This window comes from Rosa rugosa, chromosome 2 (genome assembly GCF_958449725.1).
Source record: "Rosa rugosa chromosome 2, drRosRugo1.1, whole genome shotgun sequence".
NCBI lineage: Eukaryota > Viridiplantae > Streptophyta > Magnoliopsida > Rosales > Rosaceae > Rosa > Rosa rugosa.
Genome location: NC_084821.1, coordinates 64,994,884 through 65,007,769, shown reverse-complemented (window position 1 = coordinate 65,007,769; position 12,886 = coordinate 64,994,884). Strand labels below are relative to the sequence as shown.

General features: G+C 38.0%; 1 protein-coding gene across 2 annotated transcripts; it reads right to left on the bottom strand.

The window, feature by feature from the left end:
• Positions 1 to 4,572: 4,572 nt before the first annotated feature.
• LOC133733088 (xyloglucan endotransglucosylase protein 1-like) lies at positions 4,573 to 6,528 on the bottom strand. 2 transcript variants are annotated; one of them, XM_062160698.1, is made up of 3 exons: positions 6,172 to 6,528; positions 5,795 to 5,988; positions 4,573 to 5,190 (listed from the first exon to the last, which is right to left on the bottom strand). In XM_062160698.1, exons 1-3 carry the CDS (start codon positions 6,433 to 6,435, stop codon positions 4,764 to 4,766), a joined length of 885 nt encoding a protein of 294 aa, XP_062016682.1. In that variant the 5' UTR covers positions 6,436 to 6,528; the 3' UTR covers positions 4,573 to 4,763. The 2 variants fall into 2 exon arrangements, with proteins under 2 accessions (XP_062016682.1, XP_062016683.1); XM_062160699.1 differs by lacking the exon at positions 4,573 to 5,190 and adding an exon at positions 5,225 to 5,503.
• Positions 6,529 to 12,886: the final 6,358 nt, after the last annotated feature.

The window sequence follows — 12,886 nt, the reverse complement described above, 5'->3', positions numbered from 1 at the left end:
ATCACTGACAACAGAAAACAAATGAGGTTGCAACTTCTTAAGATAACTAAAAGATAGATGACCTAAACGGCGATGCCATAACCATACAGCTTCCTTCGCATTCTCTACCCCATTGATTTGATTAGCTTGCCCCAAAAGATGCTTCTGGTTCTCTCCAGTCTCTGTCAGATCCAGGTAGTATAATTTCCCCCTTCTAACACCATAACCAAGGATCCGCCAAGTCAGAATGTCCTGAAACACACAGAAAGACGGATAGAAGGTCACAATACATGCAAGAGCTAAAATAATTTGACCGACAGACAGGAGATTATAAGCTAGTGATGGCACAACTAAGAAAGATTCAAGGGTTAATGTATCAGATAAAACAATAGAACCTTCTCCGGTGACCGGAGTTGGAGTACCATCAGCAGTAGAGACAACAACTTGAGGGGAATGTCTAAGGTTTTTCACAAGATTAGGGTCATTGGTCATATGATCAGATGCACCTGTATCAATTATCCATGTATTATTCAAAGTAACCTTACCCTTCATACCTGATTGCGCTACATTAGCGGAGGCATTGTCTAGACGCTCTTCCTCTGTAGTAGCAATGGCGGCCTTGCCTAGATTCTTTCGTGGTTTCTTGGTGAAGTCCCACCAATCAGGGTAACCAATCACTTCATAGCACTGCTCTTTGCTATGACCTAGTTCCCCACACACAATGGAATTTCCATTTGCATATGGATTTGGTTTACCTAGAGGACGATGTGAGAAGCCTGGAGGAGGACCTGGTTTGAGTTGGATAGCCATAATAGAGGATTCGGTAGGTATCGAATGCCCCATAGCTTGTTTCTCTGATTGCACCTTGCGAATGTAAGCATAGCTCTGCTCCAAAGAGAATTTAGGTTCCTTGCGCAGGATTTCTCCACGCACCTGATCATACTCTAGGTCAAGTCCACTCAAAAACATGTGAACACGCATCTGGGACATCGCTGAGGTCTCTTGAACTACAGCTGCAACATTATCATTCTGAGAGGCCACCCTTTGATCAATCTCCTGGAACATCGCCACTAACTCATTATAGTAGGTAGGAATAGGCCGTCCATTTTGCTTTGCTTCAAAACACTTCTTGTTCAATTCAAAGATCCGGGTTTCATCAGAATCATCATAAAAAGTTTTCTCTACAACTTCCCAAATATCTTTTGCAGTAGGGAGACGAATATACCGGTTCATAAGAGAGGACTCCATGGAGTCAATGAGCCAACTTTTCACCTTTTCATTGTCCGTGGCCCAAGCTTCATACTCTGTAGAATTTATGGCGGGTTCAGCCTTCACTCCGTCAGATAACCAACCTTCCCTCGTGCTCCAATGCGCATCCGCATGAGAGGAGCCCATATGTAGGGGTTTGTCAACGGGCCGGGCCGGGCCGTGCCTTGCTATATTTTTAAATAATAACGGGCCGAGCTTTATTAAAAATAGACGGATCCAAGCCCGTCCATATAAAGCGGGCTTTGCGGGCTTTTTCGGGCGGGGCCGGGCTTGGCCTTGCGGGCTTTATGTATAAATAAATATTTAAAGACACAAATAATTTTTTTTTTAATCAAGCTTTGGAAATTCATTGGATAATGATCAAATACAATCAAAGATAACATATCTATAATTCTATATTGCACTAAAAAAAATCTTTATTTATATATAGATACTAATTTATTGATAAATAAATTTTTAAAGGAACTAATTTTTTATAAATCTATATTTATACATCATACACTCCAAAGAGCAACATATAGCAATTCAAAGAAAATGAGAAAACTGACCGTTGGATGTGATTATTACAATAAAATAAGAGTGTGGTTAAAAATTTAGTCAATTTCACCATAGTTTCAAACCCGATCGGATTGGTCAACTGTAGTCACTTGCATGTTTTCTTGGTTGACCGATGGCGTGATGAACGCAAAACTTGCTTATTTTAGGTCAAACGCAGTTACTCTTATAAACCTATATTTATATATCATACACTCCAAAGAGCAACCCCTATCAATTCAAAGAAAATGAAAAACCGACCGTTGGATGAGTTTATTACAATAAATTATGAGTGTGATAAAAAAATTTAGCCAATTTCACCATATTTTCGAATTCGATCGGATTGGTCAACCGTAGTCACTTATATGTTTTCTTGGTTGACCGATGGCGTGACAACCGCGAAACGTGCTTATTTTTTCACATCACGTTTGTATATATTCCATCGATGGATGTGCATGGACATAAGATAAAAAAATTAATTTTAATTACAAACACATTGGCCTATACCAATTTTCTTCCTAAAGTTGTATGACTTATACATTGCATTTAAATTGTTGAGGTCCATTCTAAAACAACCATGAAGTGGAAGATGAATTTGGAGAAACCAACCGCTCGATTGAGAGATTGTAATATTTTATGGTGGTTGTAAAAAATACAGCCAATTTGGTTTTCGTTTCGAATTCGATCAACTAGGTCAAAACTAGTTACTCTTCTAAACCTATATTTATATATCACACGCTCCAAAGAGCAACCCCTATCAATTCAAAGAAAATGGGAAAACCGACCGTTGGATGTGATTATTACAATAAATTATGAATAAATTATGAGTGTGGTTAAAAATTTAGTCAATTTCACCATAGTTTCGAACTCGATCGGATTGGTCAACTGTAGTCACTTGCATGTTTTCTTGGTTGACCGATGGCGTGATGAACGCAAAACTTGTTTATTTTTTTACATCACGCTTGTAAATAATTCATCGATGGATGTGTTGGACATAAGATAAAAATTTCAATTTTTAATTACAAATACGTTAACCTATACTAATTTGTCTCCTAAAGTTGTATGACTTATACATTGCATTTAAATTGTTGAGGTCCATTCTAAAACAACCATGAAGTGGAAGATGAATTTGGAGAAACCAACCGCTCGATTGAGAGATTGTAATATTTTATGGTGGTTGTAAAAAATCTAGCAAATTTGGTTATCGTTTCGAATTCGATCAACTAGGTCAAACGTAGTTACTCTTATAAACCTATATTTATATATCATACACTCCAAAGAGCAACCCCTATCAATTCAAAGAAAATGGAAAAACCGACCGTTGGATGAGTTTATTACAATAAATTATGAGTGTGGTAAAAAATTTAGCCAATTTCACCATATTTTCGAATCCGATCGAATTGGTCAACCGATATTTAGAATATATATATATATATATATATACACATATTTTATATATAAGTATAAGAACTTCCACACACACACACACACACAGATATATATATATATCTCTATATATATATAAACACACACACACACACACACACACACACACACACATATATATATATATATATATATATATATATATATATATATCTCTATATCTCTATATATATATAAACACACACACAAATATATATCTATATATATATATTTATAAACACACACACATATATAGATATATCTATATATAACACACACACACACATATATATATATAAACACACACAAATATATATATCTATATGTGTGTGTGTGTGTATTTATAAACACACACACACACATCTACATATATATATATATATAATATTTTACGGGCTTTTACGGGCCGGGCCGGGCTTTTGCGGGCCGGCCCACTACCCACCCGAGGCGGGCTTTTGCGGGCTTTTGCGGGCTTTTTAACGGGCCAAGCCGGGCTTTTAGCCCTCAGGGCCGGCGGGCCTCCATCGGCCTACTTGATCCGCGGACTTTTTGATGAGGCCTACCCATATGGTGTAGTTGGATTCATTCAAGACAACACTTGTTGGGAACGCAAAGTTGTCTTGTTGGGTGGTGTAGTGGTGATGGATGACTTGTGAGGATGGCACCATTGCCTTCTCGGGATTTGACTGTTCGCCTTCAATTACAGGTCCGGCCATTGAGGAATTCGGGATTTTTGCAGGATTGGGTTTTCTAGGGTTTCAAGATGGATCTGAATTTTTTTTCGAAAAAAGGTAGGGTGATGGTGGTTTGGAATTCAATGGTGGTGGTACGCAGCGGTTTGTGGTGTTCTTCAGGATTCAGGATTCAAAGGATGCAGCGCAAGTTCAAAGGATTGAACCTGCTCTGATACCAAGTAGTTGAAGTAGGGTTAATTCGATGATTCTATTCATCCCACAATGAGGGTATATATACAAGTACAAAGGAGTAGTCTAACTCTAATAGGAAACAATCTTTCCATAATTACAGGATATCCTAATTAAATAAAAACCTAATTACATACAGATTTACAGCGATTCTACATAGCACTCCCCCTCAAAATAATTTTACGCTTCGAGTACCCCAAACGATCAACAATGAGGTTAGCCTAAAGAACTAGAAGATCGGGCGGAAGCCCAAACGATCAACTCCATAATATCAGTTGGCTATTGCTTGGTCAAAAAAAAAAAAAAAAAGAACCGTCTCCATAGGGGTGCCTAGATGAGTTTTCCTCATTGGTTTTTCAAAAGAAAGTATTTTCTTTAGAGCTTAGAAGGACCCTCTTAAGTTTACAATTATTGCTCTCCTTAGAAAACCCACTTTATATGGTAATGTTATCAAGTGTTATTAAGTACCTTACATATGGTAGTAACTAGGAGGTCATGCGACCTCCACAGCCCAAACAGATCGAATACGCAGACTTTATGAACTTTGAAAAAAAATTACAAAAGCAAGGCCCAAGCTAGCAAAACATACATAATACTGATAATAAACACAACATATATATCATGTACATTTGTCTAAAACCTAGAACGCCTACACTCCCTTGGACGACCCTGAGGGAATCGCTTCAAATCAGTGCAATAGTTATAAATCATGTAGTACCTCTGCACCCATCTCAGTCTTCTTCGACCGGGTGCATTAAGCCCTTGAGTCTGCCAACCATTGTTGTTGTTGATGCCGAAGCCATCCGGTGTTGGGGTACTTTTGGAGTTGGCACACGATGAAGAACCCCGAGACCAAACACAGGCATTGGCGTTGAAGCTTTTGTAGTAGGCTGTGAATGGAGCCTTGGACCAGTCGGTTTTGATTAGCCCGCCTTTTGTTGCCCATTGGTCCGCGTTCCAGAGACTCGAGTAGAGCTTCATGGGTTGCTTCTTGGGGAAGCCAACTCCAATTGATTCCTCGTTGTTGAACACTCGTATGGGTGTGTTATCCACCAAGAATCTGTGGGAAAACAAAACCAAATAGGTTGGTTTAGTTTTCACTTTTCAGGAGCACATTACCAAATGGGATGGCATATGCAAATATCGAACAGTATTTTTTTTTTTATTTGGACAAAAGAATATGTCGAACAATATGAAACAAGACAAAGAGGCTAGGAGCTCGTGGAAAGTGATCCTAGCTAAGGGAAACAAAGCTGAAATATATAATTCTGGATCAGAACTTTATGAATCGTTCCAGTGGATCGAGTATGTGTACTGGAAAACGTGCTTAGGCGAGTAGTGAACTTGTAACACTTTTTGAGTACCTTCCAACTCTGTAAGCACCAGTATGAGTAACAAAATAAGTATTTGTGAAATAATCATTTTTGTCCTATCGTGCAAGTTACACTATGAACTTTTACACTAATCTCGCCTACTCCTCTATTTAATTTATAAAAAAATAAAAAAATAAATAAATAAACACTATGAACTTTTACTACTTTTACTTCCAATAGCTACTCGGCTTGCATGTTAAAATTACGCCATCAATGAGAAAACTAATATGATCGTAACCTCCTAGATAGGTTGATTGGTTTAGCTAAGATGAGCTAGTATATGTATCTTACATGATACGTTGGGGATTCCAAAGGATTGAGTATGTGTGAAAGTTTTTTGTTGGGTCGAACCATAGGTAGAATTGTTGCTCTCTACCCCCTTTCCCTTGTGTATAAACGTTCGTATGGACAATATAAGGATCTCCACTCAAGTTCCCCAAAAACTCAAAATCAATCTCATCGTGATTCGGCCCTTCTGAAGACAACTGCAAGCAAAAAAGACAAAAGTTTATAACCCCCACAATCAATGCCATGCAAAAGAGTAATAGTTTGTGTATACTAAAAAGAATATATGATATTCATAGTCTTGAAAAGTCATTTTCGTATTGTTGAAAAAGATAAATATCCAAGTTTGGATGGCAGAACCGACTTTGTATAGAAGTACTTACATAGTAAGCGGTGACGGTGCCGGCGGAGTTGCCGGCGACAAGCTTAAGCTGCATGTCGATTCTGCCGAAAAGATATTCTCTCTTGGACTGAAACCCAGAGCCAGAGATTTGGTCCAGAGAAAGAGTGAGGAGGTTTCCTCCGTCGAGTATCTTAGCTCGATGGTCACCCCAAGTTAGGTCGAAATCCCGGTAGAAATTACCAGCTGAAGCAGCAGCCATGAATGAACAACTCACAGACAGAAAGAACAAGACGATCTTCAACATCTTTGCACAATTGTAGGGGTCCGAGGAATATTAGTGATGGTATGTGTGGACGATTATGATGGATATACACACACAGTCATATATATATATATATATATATATATATATTATGATGGATATACACACACAGTCATATATGATGTGTATATATATATATATATATATATATATATATATATATATATATATATATATATATATATATATATATATAGGATTTTTCTCAGGTAAGGATGTCCTTACCTAAGGTTTAGGTACGGATTTTGTGTTTTCACCCACTTGTCGATCACATTTTCACATCTTAACCGTTCAGTTTTTAGGTCCTAATGTATAGATCACCTCTGCAAAATTTCAGCCAAATTGTTGATCGTTAAGGCGTCCAAAACTGCAATTTACACGAACGGACCGAATCTGTCGAACCGGAACCGTTCGTATTTATAATGGTAAATTGCAGTTTTTGATGCCTTAACGATCACCAAATTGGCTGAAAATTTGCAGTGGTGATCTATACATTAGAACCTAAAAACTGAACGGTTAAGATGTGAAAATGTGATCGGAAAGTGGGTGAAAACCGGAAATCCGTACCTAAGGCTAGGTAAGGACGTCCTTAGTGTAGCCGGACTGTATATATATATATATATATATATATATATATAGAACAATGCATTTGTAGAAAGAGACTGATATAGATGCAAAAGTGACGCGTGTAATAACAAACACACACCAGGTCACAACTATACACAGAAGGGAATGAGCTGGAAATGCTTCGGCTCTGGCTAATTAGAAATAATTGTCTCATAGCTGTGGCCTGTGGGCAACTCTCAAAGCTATGGCTTAATTTGCTTGATAACTATGCATGTTTTTTATTTTTTTCTTTGGTGAAATGATAACTATGTATGTGGCTTTGAGCAAGTGGCTCGATAAAGATGTAGCCTTAGCAGGCAGACGGATCCAGGAGATTTTAAAAAGGCAAGATCGATCCAGACGAAATTATGTATATATACATTCTAGCATAATAATCAAAGTTCGCCTCTTTTATTTCTGTTGCTCTTTGTATATCTATTTCAAGATAATTTCAATGAACGATCTCTATCTCGTGTTTTTTTTTCCCCCAAAATTATAATATAGTATCGTGAATGGTTAATATAACGGATTTAAGTCACATAAATATAAATAAGTTGATAGTTAATTAATAGAGGTTACTTAAAACTAAAACGTAAAGATGTGAAACAAAAAGCAGTGCACTCCTTTAAAATACATTTGGTAGTGAAGTTCTTTCACAACTTGGGGTTTTCAAAGATATGACTATTGGTTTAAGACCTTCTTGTGGTCATATAAGAGGGATTTGATTGGATTTTGTAAATAATTAATATAGGGGGGGTGAAATTTGCACACCCCACTTTACATTCTGCACATCCTTTCTAATTTTTTAATATTTTCTGATGTTCTCTTATGTTTGTTTCCCATATTACCCTTCTTCTCCAACCACTCACTGCTCGACTTTGCTTCTCTCTTCTTCTTTCTCTTCAGCCAGTCAACCCCAAGTCCCCAACTCTGCTTGTTAGTTTGATAGGTTCTAAGCGTAGTCGAGTTTTTCTTCTACTGCAGTTGGTTTCGCAAATCGAGAGAGCAAAACGGAAAAATGCATCGACGATCGATTTGCAAATTGCTTCTGAGACACCACCGCTTCTCCAAGCTCTCTTCCCTCAACTTCTCAACTCAGCGCGTTTTGCACTCCACTCCATTTCCAAAACCCACCACAAATTTCCACCCTACTCTCTCAAACTCACCTACCCAGTTCATAACTCACCGCCAATTTAGCGGTTCAGGTGATTTCGATCAGAATAAAGAGGTGGACATGATCAATCTCAAGTTTGCAGAGGAACCCTATAACCAACCCTGTATAGCTTCCTACACCAAACTCATCTCCATCCCAAAACAATAACATCAACACCAACACAATCAAATGGCTTAATCAGTTACCGGAATCCAGGTCGAAGCGACCACGTTTCCTCCCGCCGTCAAGCTTCCGGGCTCTACCAACACTCTATTCCTTGCCGTCAAGCCTCCGGGCTCTGCCAACCGTGCTCGATGAGGCCACAGCCGGGCCCGGAGTATACGCCGGAGCAGGTGCTGGAGCAGGCGCCGGAGTGTAGCCTGAGCCTCTGGCCTGACCGCCGGGGTTTCCTCTTCCTCGGCCTCGGTTGTGGCCTCCGCCACCGCGACCACCGGTTGAACCGCCACGATTAGACATTGTGGTGTTGGTTCAGATTGAAAGAGAGAAGAAGAGGAGGGACTGGACTGGAACCCCAGAGAGAGAAAAGGAGAGGTTTGCGGTTATGGTATTTTAGAGAGAGTGAGGGGGCTTGGAGTCGCCTTCGGGGGCGGTGCGTTTGCGGGTGATTTTGAGGAAGTAGACGAGGAGGGAGAAGGCGGTGGTGGTGGCAGCGCCGGCGAGTTGGACGATGAGGTGGGTGCGGTGGGGCTGTGGTGGCTGAGGGGATGAGGGTGATTGGGCGCATCGTGAGGTTGGTTTTAATGGTTGAGTCTTTGGATGTTGGGTGTGATGTAAAGGTTGAGTCTTTGGTAATGGTGGGTTGGTTTTAAAGGTTGAGTCTGTTAATGGTGGGTTTTTTTTCAGAGGAGGAAGAAAGAAGAAGAAGATGAAGAAGAAGAAGAAGAGAGAAGAGAAGCAAAGTCGGGCAGTGAGTGGTTGGAGAAGAAGGGTAATATGGGAAACAAACATAAGAGAACATCAGAAAATATTAAAAAATTAGAAAGGGTGTGCAGAATGTAAAGTGGGGTGTGCAAATTTCACCCCCTTAATATACTATAGTCTATCTAGCTATCGATCGAGCTGTTCTGATGTTACTTTATCCCTACTTAGAATTAGCTATTCTTTGAAGTATATGCAAAGCACTTTGACTCTATAATATATTGCATAGTATGGTTGTGTTTTCTTAGAGAGGAAATTTCTCGATCATTTCTTAGAGCTTTGAAAGGAGGAAAGATTGCTTCAGATTTAGGCTAAGCAATGAAGAGATCGAGAATACACGTGAGTTACATAACTTTTTTTTTTTTTTCTTTTTTGAACAAAGATAATTCATTAAACAACAAGCTGAAGTACAAAGTACAAACAGGAAAAGCAAACAAAGAATAAACAAAGAACCACCAAAACTAAGGTGGTTCAGAAACAAAACTTGCATATTGTTTCAATACAAAAGTTCTTTTAATTAAAGCACTTCTATCTTGTTCTGTGGATTATGTTTATGTGGAAGCAGAAGAGCTAAGGCTATATCTGGGCAGGGCTTACGTGTCTGGGTTTGGAGAGCATTTCTTTTGGTGAGTTCACACAGCTACTGCCATATGCTGAAACAATCAATGCCTGGTCCAATAAGATGCCATTAACTCACGTAGTAGCTAGATATATATAGTCGATCATGACAATTCTGCAGCTGGCCGGGGCAGACTAATATTAAAAGCAGTGCACCAGTGCTAATTTATTTTCTGATTTTGCCCCTAGTTCTTGGTAATTTAGGCCTCTAATTAAGTAAATACACCACTCTTAACCATCTGAACTAGATTAGAAGTAAATAGCTAGGTCCATCAGTAGGCTCGAAGAAACTAGCTCCTGGTTTATCTTTTTTTGAATTACGGAAAGAAATTATAACTACAGTCTGCGTTAAACATATCAACGTTGAGAGTCAAGATATCTTTTTAGAGTTGGAAGAGATTAATGTTCAAAAAAAAAAAAAAAAATAGAGTTGGAAGAGATTGACCCTAAATAGTGTTAAAAGTTTTGAAAGTGACCTATATTAGCACATGCATTTGCAACAAATTTAGTGTCTTAATTTCTCCTAGAGTCACTATGCCACAAGTTTTCTGTCGTCTGACATGTTTCAAGTTTTTTAGACGACATAATAAACTAATTGTGTTGTCTGAATAGCATGAAAATCCATACTAGTTCATTTTTTCCAACTTTGAAAAATTCAGACAACAGATAACTGTTGTCTGAATAAACCAAGAAATTTTCACTTTCAATTGAAAAAATAAGACAACAAATTTATGTTGTCTGAGTGAAACAGGGAAATTACTTCTCATTGTGTGTCCAAAAACTATTTTTTGTTACAACGTAAACTTATCAAATTGATGCCCTAGCAAAGCCCGTGTTTTTCCCACACTTAGTCAAAAACTCAAAACATCAAAAACACATTCTCTCACACCTAGCTCTATCTCGACCCAGAGCAACAAACCTAGCAGCAATCCAATTTATAAAACAGACTCTCTCTCTCTCTCTGAAGCCTTCAGCTTTGATCTTTTTCATTCTAGATCTGATTCATAGCCGCTTAATCTCGAGGCCCCGATCTATCGTCAGCTGAGGTTACATGTTGCTCGGGTTTTGGCAAATTAAAAACCCAAGCTTGAGTCCTTCGATCTCTCTTCGTGAAACCCTAAAATCCCATTCCTAGATGCCAAGTTCTCTGCTAGTTTAGTTCCTATCAAATCTATGCCTTATCATCTCAGGCAGAAGTTGCCGCTTCCGAAATACGAACCCTACTTTTGGTCAAATGCAAATAAGGGCACTTTTCTATTCTCATTGCAGAGAATTGGTATCCAAGATTATGAATTCCTGCAACAAAGGTAAGGTTTTCAATCAACATCTCAATTTGCCCAGAAAAATTCTTTATCAGTAATCTCTTATTTAGATTCCATGCCTTTGTTGTTTAAGTTTACAACTTTGTTGTAATCAACTCGGTTTCTGTTCAAATTTTGTTATCCCTTAATTGCATGGTTTAATCCTTTGCAATGGTTTACGTAAGATGATTAACTCTTGCCCAAAGGTATTAGTCTCCCTGTCCCATTATCTTTGTCCTCAGAGTGTCACTAACTTATAAACTCTTATATTCTGAGCTCATGTTGGCTATAACAGTGATTTATGATTTCTTGTAACAAAACTGAGGATCAGTAGTATAGGAAAAAGATGAAGACCAAAATATCTATGTTGTTGTAATTTCTCCAAATCATGGTTGCTTAGAGATGTAATGGTCTGTTTTGGTGGAACTTATTTATATCTTGAATTGGTTGGTTAATATAGGTAACAAGTTCGATTCGATCTGCAAATGATTTCTGTGCTTAATTTTATAGTTAATATCTGTTGAGATTGGATTATCAAATTGGTCTATAATCATTCTATTGCAACTGCCAAATTGGTTACTTACGTTGTGTTTATTGAATATAGAGGTTATATTGCAAAGCTCTTACCAAATGATGTCATATAGCTGACCCTAAATAATAACGGCTTTATTATTATTACGTATTATTTGTGAGGGAGGTGATGATGCCATGATTTGGTGGACAGAAAAGGTTTAGTTAGATGGCCTATTTGTCTCCTGGTGGAAGCCTATTCATTCTGAATTTGAGTGATTAAAAGCTGAAGATATTAGTATTAGGTTATATATATTTCCTGAAGCATATAGGTATGCATGATCTGGAGGATGAGCTGAAACTTAGTTTTAAGTCTTACTATTTGTTTCTTTGTGGGAGCAGGGCATATTTTATTCCCCGTGGAGCTGATCCAATCCCAACAATTGATTGGAGATAATCCATCACCCATGAAGTTGCTACCTCTAACTCCTAGTCCCATAGGCTTACCATCAACAAGTATTCTGCTTTTGAAACCGCTAGGAAGATTCCATGGGTAATACCCTTTCTTGTAAACTTAATATATAAATAAAATTGATCACATAGTGCAATCAAGTAGTTGTTAGTTTCTAGATTGCTTCATGACCTTCTCTGTTGTATTAGCATCCATTTTAATAAATGGGCTAAATACAAATTACTACCCTGTGGTTTAGGTCCCAAATCAATTCAGTCCATGAACTTCCAATTTCATCAAAAATACCCCTGCACTTTCAATTTTGATCTAATAGGTCCAATTTGTTAGTTTTCCGACAATTGAGTTATTTAACTTGTTAATGTGGCTCATAGATGGCCTATGTTTTATGATGTGGTGTCGAGGTGGTCTGCATAGTCAATTTAGGAGTGAGTCCTACTATTAAAAATAAATAGTTTTTCAACAAATAATCCAACTATAACTTGAACCCATAACAGAATATTAACGAATTGGACCTATTAGATCAAAATTGAAAGTGCAGGGGTGTTTTTGATGAAATTAGAAGTCCAGTGACTGAATTGATTTTGGACCTAAACCACAGGGTACTGACTAGTATTTAGCCCTTAATAAATTGATAAGGTTTTGGAATTGATAATCATTTGGTTGGGAGTTGGGACTTGTGAGTGATTAGGTTTCTTTTAATCTATTATAAAATTGTAGTCTAAGCAGTCATGGATAGGTGTTAACTTATTTTGGAATTCTGCAGAAACTGCCATGCAGCACAGCTCTCTTTGGTATTTATTTTACCCAACTTACTCATCTTCAAATATACTGAAA

What these genes read in the sequence shown, in the direction of transcription:
- LOC133733088 (XM_062160698.1), bottom strand. Translation starts at nt 6,435, where the DNA reads ATGTTGAAGATCGTCTTGTTCTTTCTGTCTGTGAGTTGTTCATTCATG. An exon ending in GCACCGTCACCGCTTACTAT is followed by an intron (nt 5,989 to 6,171) that starts GTAAGTACTTCT and finishes TTTTGCTTGCAG; the next exon opens with TTGTCTTCAGAAGGGCCGAA. An exon ending in TGGAATCCCCAACGTATCAT is followed by an intron (nt 5,191 to 5,794) that starts GTAAGATACATA and finishes GTTTTCCCACAG; the next exon opens with ATTCTTGGTGGATAACACAC.